Raw genomic sequence first — 15,408 nt, 5'->3', positions numbered from 1 at the left:
TCCATAAGCTATTTAGCATTATCTTGATACATGTCTATGATTCCTGAGGCTCCGCTCGATATGATCCCTAATGACAATTAGAGGGTACTTGAGACGATTACTACCCTGATCTTCAAGAGATGGTTCACTTGATTACTCTATTGAGTTTCAGATGATGATTTAATTTGCATATGGTTACGCATTACTCTGCTCGTGCATACGGTAACACATCTTTCACCGAGTCCCATAATGGGCCGGGTATGGTATAAGTGTACACTATTCTATTCACCGAGCCCCTCGCTAGAGGGCCAGGTACGGTATGATATAAGTATATGGTGATATGGTTATGGCACCGAGTCCCATAATGGGCCGGGTATGGTATAAGTGTACACTACTCTAATCACCGAGCCCCTCGCTAGAGGGTCGGGTACGGTATATATATACATATGATGATATCATGATATATAACTGTAACACCGAGTCCCAAAACAGGCCGGGTACGATATATGATGATGAGATGCATGACTTCATTAAGATGCAGGTACAGTGATTTGTTAAATGTTATACTTGTCTCCTGTATCCTTATTTCAGATGTAATCCCCTTTGTGGTATTTTATGCTTTATATACTCAGTACGTATTCCGTGTTGACCCCTCTCTTCGGGGGGCTACATTTCATGCCCGCAGGTACAGACACGCGTTTTGGGGATCCGCCAGCTTAGGACTTTCCACTCAGCTATTTTGGAGTGTTCCATTGTACCGGAGCCTAGACTATTGGTATTGATCTTTTGATGTATACATTCGTTTATTCAGGGGTACGGCGGCGGCCCTGTCCCGCCATATGATACCGTTGACACCCTTAGAGGTCTGTAGACATATATGTGTGGGATGTATGTAAGTTTTGTTCAATTGTGTCTATACGATGTATTGTGAATGTTAATATGCAATGGCAGCCTTGTCGGCTTGCATGTCCTTTCATGATATGATTAGTGGTGACTCCTTAGGGGACAAATGAAAGGGCTATATGTATATGAAAACGTTATGACCCATTGGATTTCTTATGTATGTTATCACATTGTTCGTAGTTCGGCTTGACTACAGCTGATAGGTATGTATACAGGGGTCCAGGTCGGACCCTAGTCATGGCCTACGGGGTTGGGTCGTGACAGAAGTGGTATCAGAGCAGTTCATCCTTGGAGTGTCTACAGACCGTGTCTAGTAGAGGCTTGTTTATCGGTGTGTTGTGCACCACATCTATAAACAGGAGGCTACAGGACATTTAGGATGTTATCTTTCTTCCATATCTAAGATCGTGTGATAAAGCCGAGCTATAGGAAATGAGATTCCTTATACTAACCTTCGATTACAACTAAAGAACGACATTGACAAAAGGAATTGACTGATGATATTGGCTGTTCCACAGTACACAGAGTAAGTAACGATGCGAAAGAGGTATATTGGATGGTAAGAATATTGAAATATAATTGAGATGTAAAGTTAAAAATGAAAAAGAAAAGTAGACAGGGCAGTGTAACAGGTGCAGTTCGAGTTGGACATACGAGGTAAGTCCATCCTTTTTACACTGTTAATATTGGGCGCCCTGTGTGGCTGTGATATGAGATGATATATATATATATATATGGTAACACATCTACAGTGAACTTTATCCCCCGTTCAGGAGGAAGACCTGGGAGTTCATCTGGGAATACATCTGGATATTCATTGACTCCTGGCACTGACTGAAGAGTCGGTACCTCTGCTTCCAGGTTATGCACACACACCAGATGATAATTATACCCCATTCTGCCTTATGCCTTTCTACCCTTATTGTGTACCCCACACAGGCTTCTAACTTACTCCACAACATACCAAGTTCGCCTCAGTAATGATCTTACATTATCACCATGTCGTCGTACCACACCTTTCAGTCCATAACTATATATTCCCCTTTCATTCCATACTCGTATTCAATTAATTACGTCTAACTTGGGTGCTTCCGTTAGAATTTCCTTATCATTTCTCCCGTTAGCATACAAAACATACATGTGTGAGGTATGTTATATGCTTCATATGATTAGTGTGCATATTACATATATTAGAATTGTGTTAAATGATATATGTTTGAGTTGATGTGTGTTGTTGATTAATATTCACACACATTGATTAAGACGGTTTTGGCTTTGAGCATGTATTACAGGTTGCTCCAATATTTCTATTATACAAGGGTTCCAACAGCGATATTTAGTATGCTTAAGTGCAAGGCTCAAATTATTTTGAGGATACTCTTTGCATGGCTCAAGATTTGTTTGCGGCTATTTCAGCAGTAGATTGTTGACTCAATAATGTGTGGAAAAGAACCTACATCATAATTCACGACCTATGGTGGACCCCATAGGAAGTGTATGCATCGGCTTAAGAACAAATGTGATAGCGAATTGTAAGGATCTTGATACATCTTTTATTGGCATCCATTTGTTGCATATTGATATATGCCTGTTCTGAACTATGTTAACTACTGTAACGATGTTAGATATATTTGTCATGATTGGTTATATTATGATTTATCATTTCATATTGATAAAAAATCGTACTGTGCAGATTACTTGGCAAATTATATTCATTATTCTGGTAAATTGCGCCATGACCCAAGGCAGTCAGCCAATGAGACTTATTGAGTATTCTCCCTACTCACAGGTCACAGCTCTTCTCCCACCTGCATCCCGGCAGATACAGTTCCAGGCAAACTGAGTTTGTGAGTAGACTAGCATTTGACATCCAGTGGTGAGCCAACCACTCCAGTCCTGTGGTAGCTAGGTGTTTTTATTTATTTATTTTTACTCAGCATTTTCAGGATGCATCTCAATAGACTCTTAGATACTCCTTTGACATTATTGTCAGGTTTAGACTTAGACTTGAGGATTAGTTGTGTACATTGCTATTGACCGTCTTTGGGGACTATGTTATCAACAACTCCTCTATTTATTTTTTGACATCATATATACTCGGAATGTGTGATAATATGCTCAAGGGGTTGTCAGGTGCCAGTTACAGATCCTTGAGAAATAATTATATCATTGGCTTTTTTTCTATATTTATACCTCTATTTTGCATATATATTTTGATTCATTTAGCATGATCCTCGAGAAAAATAAATGGGAGGTATACCATTTTGTCAGTTGTGACTTTGGTGCCTTCTGGAACATTATGTTCTGAAGGAGCAAGCGTTAGAATATTGTGGAACCTAGGGCTGGGCGTTCGGTCGGTCGGCTCGGTTTAAGAAATTCGGTTCGATGTTTCAGTTTTTGGTTTGGTAAAATGGTAACTGAAATAACTTTTCCGTACAGTTTTTGCAATTTTGGCTTGGTATATTTCAGTTCGATTTTCGGTTTAGATATATATCATATTAAGCTACTAAGTCATACTATGAAACTGTGGGAAAGAGTGGTAGAGATGAGGGTGAGGAGAGACGTGTTTATTTCAGAGAACCAGTTTGGATTTATGCCGGGACGCTCAACTACAGAAGCCATCCATCTTATGAAGAGACTGGTGGAGCAGCATAGGGAGAGGAAGAGGGACTTGCATATGGTATTCATCGACCTAGAAAAGGCTTATGATAAAGTCCCAAGAGAAATACTATGGACATGTTTGGAGGCTAAAGGTGTACCTGTGGCATACATTAGGGTGATCAAGGACATGTACGAGGGAGCCAAAACCAGGGTAAGGACAGTAGGAGGGGACTCAGAGCACTTTCCAGTGGTGATGGTGTTGCATCAAGGATCAGCTCTTAGTCCTTTTTTATTTGCCTTAGTGATAGATGGATTGACGCGACAAATTCAAGATGCGGTGCCATGGTGTATGCTTTTCGCGGATGACATAGTCCTGATCGATGAGACTCGCCGCGGAGTTAACGCTAAGCTGGAGGATTGGAGACATACCTTGGAGTCTAAAGGGTTTAAGTTGAATAGGACAAAGACAGAGTACTTAGAGTGCAAGTTCAGTGAGACACCTCAGGAGGTTGGCGTTGAAGTTAGGCTTGGTGCTCAGGCCATCCAAAAGAAAAGTAGTTGCAAGTATCTTGGGTCTATCATGCAAGGCAGCGGGGAGATTGACGATGATGTCACACATCGTATTGGGGTAGGGTGGATGAAATGGAGGCTCGCTTCCGGAGTGCTGTGTGACAAGAATGTGCCACCAAAACTTAAGGGCAAGTTCTACAAAGTGGTGGTTAGACCGGTTATGTTGTATGGGGCGGAGTGTTGGCCAGTTAAGACTTCTCACATTCAAAAGATGAAAGTTGCTGAGATGAGAATGCTGAGATGGATGTGTGGGCACACCAGGAGCGACAGGATTAGAAATGAGGCTATTCGGGATAAGGTAAAAGTGGCCTCGGTGGAAGACAAGATGCGGGAAATGCGACTGAGATGGTATGGACATGTGAAGAGGAGAGACACAGATGCCCCAGTGCAGAGGTGTGAGAGGCTAGCCATGGATGGTCACAGAAGAGGTAGGGGTAGGCCGAAAAAGTATTGGGGAGAGGTGATTAGACAGGACATGGCACAGTTACAGCTTACGGAGGACATGACCTTAGATAGGAGGGTGTGGAGGACCCACATTAGGGTAGAATGCTAGTTCATAGTCTCGTTATTCTTCTCTATTCATAGGCGTAGTAGTGCATTACGATCTCTTGCGCTGTGAATTCTGATTTCTGTTATTTATGTTATTATTTATTACTTTCTATGCTTTAATTACTCTATTGAACCTGTGACGCTATCATTATTTATTTAATCGTTATTTGTTATTTGTATTTATTTATTTGTATTTATTTGTTATCTATTCGTTATTTGTTTGTTGTTTTTCTCATAAAGCTTTTAATTTTCTATTCTTATCTAACATTTTTTTTTTATGCATTTATGCTTTTACTGAGCCGAGGGTCTCCAGGAAACAGCCGTCCTACCTTGGTAGGAGTAAGGTCTGCGTACATTCTACCCTCCCCAGACCCCATGTTGTGGGATTTCACTGGGTTGTTGTTGTTGTTGTTGTTGTATATATATCATATTGGGCCTTTTCTGTGTGATGGTTGGACTTTCAAAACGTACCAATTTTTACAGATCATCAGCATTCATTGCTTCCGGTGTGCAAAACTTCAAATCTCGAATTGAACTGCTGCTTAGCTTGTCAAATTATGTAGTTACTGTTAATTTGAATTCTTACATCTTCAGATGTGCCAAATTTACAGGAGTATCTGGTTAACGAGGTGAACACGTTGGAGTTGATGGACCTGCGACACTCCACATTGCAAGAGGAGATATCATCAGAAGTGTTCATTTCTCTAAATGAAGCAATCAAAGACCTCACTCTTCTCAATTGGCAAGAGTGTTGTGCCACTTCTCTGCAAACCATTTGTTTCTATAATGGAGTCAGAAACGCAGATCACTGCCAGGGAGACCAACTCTTCAGCTTCTTCAATGCTGAATATTTGGTTTTTCGTTTAACTGAATTAAAATATTCAACAACTGAAATCTGAACCAAATAACTCAATTTTTAAAAATTAAAACTGAAACCGACAGCGAAAAACCGAAGCCAAATTTTTAAAAAATGATTGGTTCGGTCAGTTTTTTCGGTTCAAACCAAAATGTGCTCAGCCCTACTGGTACCAGAGGAAAATAATTTTGGAAAATGGCAATCAACAAATTTCAAAAAGGAAAAAATAACTAAGACTACACATTCCAAAGTTAAAAGAACTTTTATCACATGCTCTAATTTGGTCACAACTAAGAGAGATGAATTTTAAAGCATGATAGCAGGACATGAAAAAAAGCTAGTCTAATCAAAATTCAGTGCATAAATGAAGTATTTCAGCATGAAGTAATAACAGTCTGCACTATTTATCTCAAAGAATTCAACTGCAATTGTTGTAACTTGATCTAAAATACCGATTTGACTGCAAGACTTTGACTCGGTTCAGTAAGTCAACTTTTCATTTCATTGTCTAATTAGTTGCGCCGTGTTAATCAAGGCCACTTTTATGTAGTTCAACATGTGTGCCAATGTATCTACGTGGAATGTAAGGATAGCATGCTGAGGTCATTATATTTAACCTCAATGGCAATGGCAATCTTCTAGAAAAGAGTACAGATTTATCAATTAATCATCAAATGTTTGGCATGTATGCTTCAAAATATCTACTCTAGAAACAAGGTCAGAAGCACTAACCAAAAGGAGGGGGGAGTGAACCTGTCATGTCCATTATTTCAATTACAAAAGCAACAAGAAATCCACCAAAATACACCATACATTAAGGCAAGAAATGAGAGGGATCAAATGTTTGACAAGTATTCTCAGTCAATATTTACTCTAGAAACCAGGACAGAAATACTAACCAAAAGGAGGGGGAAGTGAGCCTGTCATGCCCATTTTTTCAATGACAAAAGCAACAAGGAATCCGCCAAAATACACCGTGTACATTAGACAAGGAATGAGAGAGATCACGTAACATGCAGTTGACCTGACAAAAACTACTTTTGATCAACAGAGACGTTAAATTAACTAATGAGCAACCGGTTTGAACTTCAGAAGCAGTTTTCTGGAGTTATACAAACAAAAAGTAGTTAGCAGGGAAAGAGATATACCTAAATGATCCGACAACAAAGGACTTCATAGACAGGCGAAAGGAAATCCAAGCAAGAAGCATGAATGCTGACATTACAAATGTCAAGAAACCTCCACTCAGCCCAGCAACAAGGTAAGCCTGCTTGCAGGAAGCCATTTAGCCATTTTATTTGTTAATCACATAGGAAAACACATACTTCGCCAAGTTTGGCAAAACTGAGGTGACGAAATCAATCTACCGCAAAAGAAGAATACAAAATGCAGATTAACTTATAGAAAACAAATCACGCACCAATGTTAAAATCGAATACAACCCAAATGCTCCCCAAAATCTAGCTTCAGAAACTAGCTCCTGTATAATGTCAAAGAGATATTAAGAAAGAACTACAAACATTGAAATGATCTTTGCAACAACAGAATAAACGTTTTACACTCCACATACCCATTTGGCGATAAAATCTATATATAATTCAGGGAGAAGCATAACTGAGTCACTCAATGCATAGTTTATATAATTATATGGAACAGAATTCAAGGATGAAAGCAGCACTTGACACTTCAAATTTCGCGACCCACACCCCCTCCCAATGGGCACGGGCAAAAACGTCCTTTTCCAGCATTCACGGACAAAGATCAAGAGGTGTTACCCAACTTAGACTGCCTATTCCTCCCCTCTCCCTCATTCCCATTCCTAATACTCGTCACAAAATGTAACCGCCCAACACCTTTTTTGACTATTTGCATTCTAATTTAGATTTCAAACATGTTTACAAGTTCATAATATGTTTTATGACTTTTTGGTATGATTTGAGTTAATTTCCAGGGTCAGGATGCGTTTTGGAACATGAAAACTGTGAGAAATATAGGAGAAAAATATTATTGAATTGTGTCTCTACATTATTACACAGAGATCCTATTTATAGACACTACAATCCTTTACTAAGTAGGATACTTATTACTATTTCTATTTTAATTACTATTTCTATTCCTATTCCTATTCCCATTCTAACTACTAAGTAGGAATGTATATACTTATTCTTATTCTAACACTCCCCCTCAAGTTAGTGCATACAAGTCATATGTACCTAGCTTATTACAAATGCAATTAATACGAGGACTGGTGAGGGGCTTGGTAAGATATCTGCAAGTTGATCACTCAACTTCACAAAATTGACAGTCAATCTCAATGTGTTTAGTCTTCTCATGAAATACTGGATTTGATGCATAATGTCAGTCAATCTCAAATGTGCTTGGTCTTCTCATGAAATACTGGATTTGATGCATAATGTTGATAAAACACAGAGTGATAAATTTCTGAATTGTAGTGTTGAACTTCTTAAACCAAGCTTGAGAAGATTGTTTTAGACCGTAGAGTGACTTACACAATTGACATACAAGGCTACCAAACTCCCCCTGAGCAACAAAATTAGGTGGTTGCTCCATACAGACTTCTTCATCGAGATCATCATGGAGAAAAACATTCTTAATGTCCAACTAATTAAAAGGTTAATCACGACAACCATAAATAGAAAAAGGAACATATGGTATTTTAGCCACGGGAGAGAAACATCACTCTAATCCAACCCAAATATCTGAGTATATCCTCGTTTTGGGGACAAAATTAATCGTAAAACTAGTCGAAACATGCTCATGCGCCGGATTATTTGTTTGATGGCTGAAAGTGGTCACAATTTGAAATAAAATTATATGGATACAGTCGGAATGATGGCACAATCTTACTAAGAAAAAAGATAGGGTCGGATAGACGACACAACCCTACTAAAAACAGAATTATATGGGTATGATCCAAATGATGACACGAACCTACGCAAATCAGATTTGAGGAGTCACTGGAAAGACGCATGAAACTACGAAAATCAAATTTGAGGAGCCACCGAAAATACACACTGTGTTATGACTGTGAGAGGCGAACTGGCGATAACAAGAGCATTCGGCGAGCACGACGAAGCTCACCGAAAGTCACATGAGTTTAAATACACAACCTAACTCTAAAGGGTCGATTAGGCGATGGTAGTGCAACTTTGGCGCATCGCAGTAAGACCCTGAAAGTCGAAAAGTTGGAACCGAGGAAAAATTCTCAATTTTTGGAACTGACCACAAGTTTATGAGTTGGTCTACGACTTGTAAGGACTTTAACGAGTTGTGGACGTGAGCTCAGGGATTGAAATTTGGCTAAGGCAGGATTAAGGATGACGAGTCACTTGACAACTCGTAGGAACGACTCCTCGTAAGGACAATTCGTGGTGAAACTTCAGAGACTTATAGAATTGCATATTTTTAACCCTACAAGACGAGATGGGTCCGTAGACGTTAGTCGTTATTAAGACTCGTAGGAAAAGTTCAAAGACTCGATTTTCAGGTGTTTCCCAAAACCTGCAGGACCAGTCAAGATGACGACTCATAATCATGAAGACCAGCTGTAACAAAGACTCGTAGAAGTAAACTTCAGAGACTCAAGTCTCAAGGCTTTTAATTCCCTGCACGACCAGTCAAGACTACGACTCATAGACTTGAGGACGAGTCGTAGGGACCAACTCGTAGGTACAAATTTTCAGTTTTAATTAAGGGTAATCTTGTCTTTTTCCAAGTTCGGTTCAATGAACCTAGACACTTTTATGGCCTAGTACAAAGTCTATTCTATATAATTTGAATTCTTCAAAATTCCCTCTATTCTAATTCATTCACCAAAATTCTCCTAAGGCAAGACCAAAGAATTCTCTCAAGCTCTCCTTCAAATTTCAAGCTAGGGTTCCAATTTCACCAAGGTTCTTCAATTTCAAGTTGATTTTATCAAGGTATGTGGGGATTGATCCATGGATTCCTTTCACCCATGGAGTCCCAAGGTTTCCTCAAAGATTTCTTCAATTTTCAACTGTCTATTAACCCTAGTTTTGATGAATTGCATTGGGTTGTTTCAATTTCGTTATTAGATGTTATTAATGATCATTATAAGTATGTTTCTATATGAATTACATGATTTCAAGTTATATTATGAATGTCCATGCATAAAGCTACTTTCAATTATGACTATGAGGTTAAATGATGATTTTTCATGAGATTGATTATGAGATCAATGATGTCCAAAGAAAGAATTTATAAACGAAGTTCAAATTATGATTTAATGATGAAAGTTATGATGATGATCACTTATGATTCAAGAAAGTTATTATGGTGTGATAAGTACAATTGTCACACAATCATGTTTAAGATGGTGATAAAGACAATTATCACCGAAGTTATGGATTCTTATGAATCACTAAAGTTAATGAGATACTCTAAATGATTATTTTCATAATAAAGTTACTGATGATATTTTCAATATTTTAATAATTTTCGTTGGGATATTGACTAAGCACCGAGATGACTTATAGGTGGAGTTCGGTCCGGTAACGTAGCTAGTTACCCAAGGGAATCCTAGTAGCAACCTAAAGTCCCAAACTACATTGCCCCCGTAGGTTGCCTTCATGGCTTAGCTAGTGGATCCACATATAGCTATTGAGTTAAAGTTGTTTCTCACGGAATCTACCTTGGCAAGTAGCCTCTCTCTTATTGATGTGGGAGCTACATCAGATTTCATGTTATAGCTCGCATGGTCTTAAGATGTCGATTAAAGGGCGTATCCCACACAAGTTGAATGCGAAGATGTACATTTTACAATTAAGTTTTATGATACATTGACCGTAAGTATTCATATGTTTTCAAGTGCTTTTAAGCTTTACTCATGTTCATTATAATGGTCGTGCATCTTATGTCATATTGCTCATGTTCCTTTTACTTTTTGATGCAGACCTCACATACTTAGTATCTTCTATGTACTAACGCATATTTTGCCTACATTGACTCATAATGTAGGGACGGACGACACTCACGATCATCCTATTCATGGCTAGAGTTGCCTAGTTCTCAAAGGTTGGTGAGTCCTCATTCATCGAGGACATGACTTTTCTTCATATTGCTACTTGACTTTCTCTTATCATTCGGGTGAGCTAGGAGATTGTCCTAAGCCCCATCAAGTCTAGAATAGAGGCATGCTTAGACATTTTCAAATTGATGTAAGTCCATTGTGGACGTTTGTTTGAAGTTTACTTGACTTTTATATGGAGTTGATTCTTCCGCTTATCTTAGTATGTTTATGTTACCTTATGCATGCTTAATGACATATCAAGAGACTTGGTTGGAGCCCTTCGGGGTTTCGATCGTCGTGTTACGACTAGACCCTAAGTCGGGTCGTGACAGTCGCCGATCAACACGGCGAGTTCGACAAAGCTCACCAAAATGGTTTCAAAGGGTATTTTTGTGAAGTTGGGAAACATATAAATAGGTCATTTTTGGAGAGAAAGTATCTTCCACTTTCTAAATATTTCATTGAGCAAATGAACCTTGTGACCTTGGTGATTTTTGCTTGAACTTGGAATTGGAGCTTTGGAGATTTCTAGACTTGGGTATTACATTTTCAGATGATATCAAATGTTTAGCTACAATGGATGATAATTATGGTAATTTTTATGTTATTTTTAGTATGAGTAGCTAAAACCCAAATTCTTGGGCGTGTACAATGTAAGTGAATGCATATTTAGCATATGGGTATTGCTTGATTTTTGTATAAAATGTTGATTTGGTATGAGTTCAGTTGTTTTTGCGTTGTTTAATCTATGATTTGAGGTTGCAAACTCTAATTTACTTTTGAGCTCTAGTGTTGCTTGTGAAAGAACTTTAGGGTGGAAAATACAACTGATGATTATTAGCTTTCTTGTGTTTGCGAGTTAAAGCTCGATAAAGTTTGGTTGAATCAAGGTTATTGATTGATTGTTATTTCTTTGCATATTGGGGTTTGAGAAAACTCATGTGAAATGTAATTGGTGATCGGTAGATATTCATCATTACTATTAATCAAGCCTACTCATCGAGAATCAACTGTTTGTAGAAATCTATAATACCCATATCGTGAAAGTTGCACTCAATTACGCACACCCCTAAGGTTCTTCCTTCACTTGATAAAATAGTTATTTGTGAAACCCCGTGGACATTGCTCTTGATAAACAATTGGTTACTAAATCATCTTATATTGATAATCTAAAAAGAAATTAGCTCACGATTTCACTTTTTAATTGAATTCTTAAAAATCCCGCTCCCTGTGCGATTCGACCCTGACCTTACACGTTGGGTTTATGTTGCTAGTGAACGCCTACACATTGAATGTGTTACGTGCAGTTGAGCGTTATCACTCTATACTTGGGTTCTGCACTGGAATGAGATAGAACACTTGGCTTCTTACTCCTCCATGATATTAGGTTCCCTCCAACAAAGACACAATAACCTATAATAGATCTCCTATCAATTTTAGATCTAGCCCAGTTTGCATCTGCAAAACACTCCACCCGAGTATGGCTGTGATTGTTATACAATGGTTTCTCTTGGCTATATGGTTCATCCGGGGGAGAGACTGAACTTCAAGAAATAGTAAGCGGTCTTATCAATACACAAATGTATAACTCCCCAGGTCTTGTGGAAAAAAAATGATTTGCTGAGGCGGAAAAAAAGATAGCAAATTTCTACCAAGATAACTGTCTCCGGAAAGCCGTATTCGATGAAAGTTGTATGTACGGCTTGGAGGGAGATTTTTCATATCTTTTGAGATCCTGAATTGAATTGGTTCCATAAATCTAAGAAATGGTGAAAATTCTTGATTTCTCTCAATTCATTAGCAGTTGACAAGGTCGAAGTTATTCTATCTAAAAAAAATTTATAGATAATTAGATGACTTAAAAAAAAAAACTAACGCTAATTCCAAGAGCTCCTTTTAAGTAACATAAAATTTGTTCCAATGCTTCCCAATGTTTGACCATAGGTGCGAACATGAATTGGCTAACAACACTTACTGCAAAAGCAATAACTAGACGAGTCACAATGAGGTAGTTTAACTTCCCAACTAACCTTCTATATCTCTCGGGATCATCAAAAGGATCCCCATCATCTTCCATAAGATTTGGAACCATTTGAACTCTGCAAGGTTTGGATGCAAACTTTCCGGTGTTTGCAAGCAGGTCCAAGATATACTTTCTCTGAGATAGAAAGATTCCCTTATTGCTTTGATTTACTTCTACTCCTAAGAAGTATTTTAACTCACCCAAGTCCTTCATGTGAAACCTAGTATGCACGAAAGACTTGAAGGAAGAGATCCCCACATAATCACTTTCTGTGATGATAATGTTCTCAACATGTACATCCAGGAGGATTGTGCCAACTCCTGATTACTGATAGAAAAATGAGTGATCGCATTTGCTCATTTTCAGCTCAAAATCTTAAACTACCTCACACAATTGCCAAACCTAGCGCGTGGACTCTGTTTCATGCCATAAAAGGACTTTCTTAAATGACAGAGCAGCAAAACCAAGTGGTTGTTCCATATACACTTCCTCCCAAAGATCACCATGAAGAAATGCATTCGTGATATCCAATTGATGTAAAGGCCAATTTTGAGAAGCAGCTAGAGAAATGAACAAGATAATAGAAGTAAGTTTTGCAACCGGAGAAAAGGTGTCTAAATAATCTACCCCATAACTCTAAGCATACCCTTTAGCCACAAGTCTGGCCTTAAGTCGTGCTATCAAACAATCTAGATTAACTTTACCTGTGAAGACCCACTTACATCCCATTGATTTCTTTCCCTTGGGTAAATCCACCAAACCACGTGTGGTATTCCTCTAAGGCGTGTATTTCATCAAGCATTGCCTCAAACCATCTAGGATGATTCAAAGCCTCTTTCACTGTTTTGGGTACAGAGATGGAATCTAGAGAGGCAATCAAAGATCTATATAGAGGATAAGCGATCATAGGAAACAAAATTAGGAAAGGAATACGTGGACTTGCAAATATTTGTACCTTTGCAAAGAGCAAATAAGGAGGTCAAGATTTTTTGGAGGATCAGGTAGAGGAGGATCTGATGACACGAAACTGGTGCAGGACATGTATCATTGGCCTCTTTCCTCCTCAAAACTTAAATAATCGAAGGTCTTGCTAGCATAGATGGAGTAGGAATTGAAGGCACAATAGTTGATTAATGCTCAACAGAAGAACTAAGAGACAAAGGAACAACATTATTTCATTGTTTTTTCAAAGCACGAGAAACCTGATAAGATAACCAGTCATCTTCCTCACCCTGACTCGTCGAAATAGGAGGTGCATAGAAGAATGGTGTAGTCTCTGAAAATACTACATCACTTGACACCAAATATTTGCCAAGTTTAATAGAATAACACTGATACCCCTATTGAAGGCAAGTATTGTAACACCTCCCAACTTTATTTCATGGTTATGTAGTGTTACATGTCCCTTTTAGCTTAAAAATCAAGTCATTTGGCCTTTAGAATGATTAGAAATAGGGGTAGCATAAATACCAATACCAGATAGAGTTTTTGCTTATGCAGTTGCACAATCTTTAGTGTTTGAGAGGATCAAGGTCCAACAATATCATGATCGACATTTACTGGCACTTGGGTGATGGTTTAAAAAAGAGACTCTTCTATTGTGGAGATTGGTGATGATGGGGTAATGCGACTTGAGGGTTGAACTTATGTGGTGAATATAGATGACTTAAGGAGACTTATACTTGAGGAGGCACACAGCTCATGTAATTTGATACATCCTGGGCTGCTGAGATGTATCAAAACTTGAAAGAACATTTCTACAAGAGGAAGATGAAGAATCACGTAGTAGACCATGTATTGTTGATTGACTTGTCAACATATCAAGTACGAGCATCAGAAATTGGGTAATTTGATTAGGAAGTTGGTTGTTCTTGAGTGGGAGTGGATTAGTAAGGACTTCAGGGCAAGGTTGCCATGAGAAGTTAGACTCAGTTTGAGTGATTGCGGATAGGTTGACTATGTTTGTGCACTTCTACCGGTCCAGACCACTTACTAAGGAGAAAAACTTGCAGAGAACTACATATGAGTGATAGTCCCAGTGCGAATTTCCATCATAACTGATAAACGGACATTGTTTACAGCTTATTTTTGGCAATCTGTGCAACAGGTTCTGGGTGCCAAGGTTTAGCTTAACACAACATTTCGCCCGGAGACTTCTGATTAGCCTAAGCAACCTATTCAGATCCTGAAGGATATGTCGAGAGCATGTGTCATCAACTTTAGAGGTCATTGGGATGAGCACTTGCCTTCAGCTGAATTTACGCATAATAAAAGCTACCAGTGTAGCATTTTGATAGCACATATAAGGCGTTGTATAACAGACAATATCTTTCTCCAGTTGGGCAGTTTGAACTAGATGAAACAAAGCTATTAGGTCCAAATTTTATTCAACCAGCCTTGGATAAGGTCAAAGTAATACAAGAACATCTTCGGAGTTCGGACAACTCAGAGTAGGCAAAAGTTTTATAACAGAAAGAGGAGCTCTGACTTGGAGTTCTTAGAGGGTGACCACGTTCTTTGAAGGTTTCTTCCATAAGCTCTTGAAGAAGATTGAAGCAGTGGCATATAGACTTGCCTTACCACGTTCTTGTGTATGTTGACATACATATTTGGTTTACATTGGATATGTGGGATTCAATTGCGAGTGTGTGGATTCACGTCTTGGTTTGCATGTGCATTAGACCTTCCCTCACAAGTCACTTGCCTTAGTAGACCCTATGGCAATGTGCATGATAATGGGCATGCTGGTTATCTGTGCATATTGACATATGCTTTCTTACTGCACATACTGTTTAATGCTCTGACTTTCATGCATATTCCTATATGTGTTTTCTATGCATCAGTTGTATGCAGTTTGCAAAGTTGCGGGTATAT

The 15,408-nt window shown here is 38.6% G+C and overlaps 1 protein-coding gene across 2 annotated transcripts in view; it reads right to left on the bottom strand.

The window, feature by feature from the left end:
• LOC129894255 (uncharacterized) overlaps positions 1 to 15,408 on the bottom strand; it is a 57,148-nt gene that overhangs the window by 25,076 nt on the left and 16,664 nt on the right. For both annotated transcript variants that reach the window (XM_055969859.1, XM_055969860.1), the window contains exons 13-15: positions 6,879 to 6,938; positions 6,607 to 6,725; positions 6,358 to 6,482 (exon numbers count right to left, since the gene is read on the bottom strand). In XM_055969859.1, coding sequence (XP_055825834.1) covers positions 6,358 to 6,482; positions 6,607 to 6,725; positions 6,879 to 6,938 — 304 coding nt within the window. The remainder of the gene's footprint in view (positions 1 to 6,357; positions 6,483 to 6,606; positions 6,726 to 6,878; positions 6,939 to 15,408) is intronic.

The sequence above is a fragment of the Solanum dulcamara genome, chromosome 7 (assembly GCF_947179165.1).
Source record: "Solanum dulcamara chromosome 7, daSolDulc1.2, whole genome shotgun sequence".
Classification (NCBI taxonomy): domain Eukaryota; kingdom Viridiplantae; phylum Streptophyta; class Magnoliopsida; order Solanales; family Solanaceae; genus Solanum; species Solanum dulcamara.
Note: the sequence above shows the minus strand (reverse complement) of the source record. Positions and strands in the feature narration are given on the sequence as shown.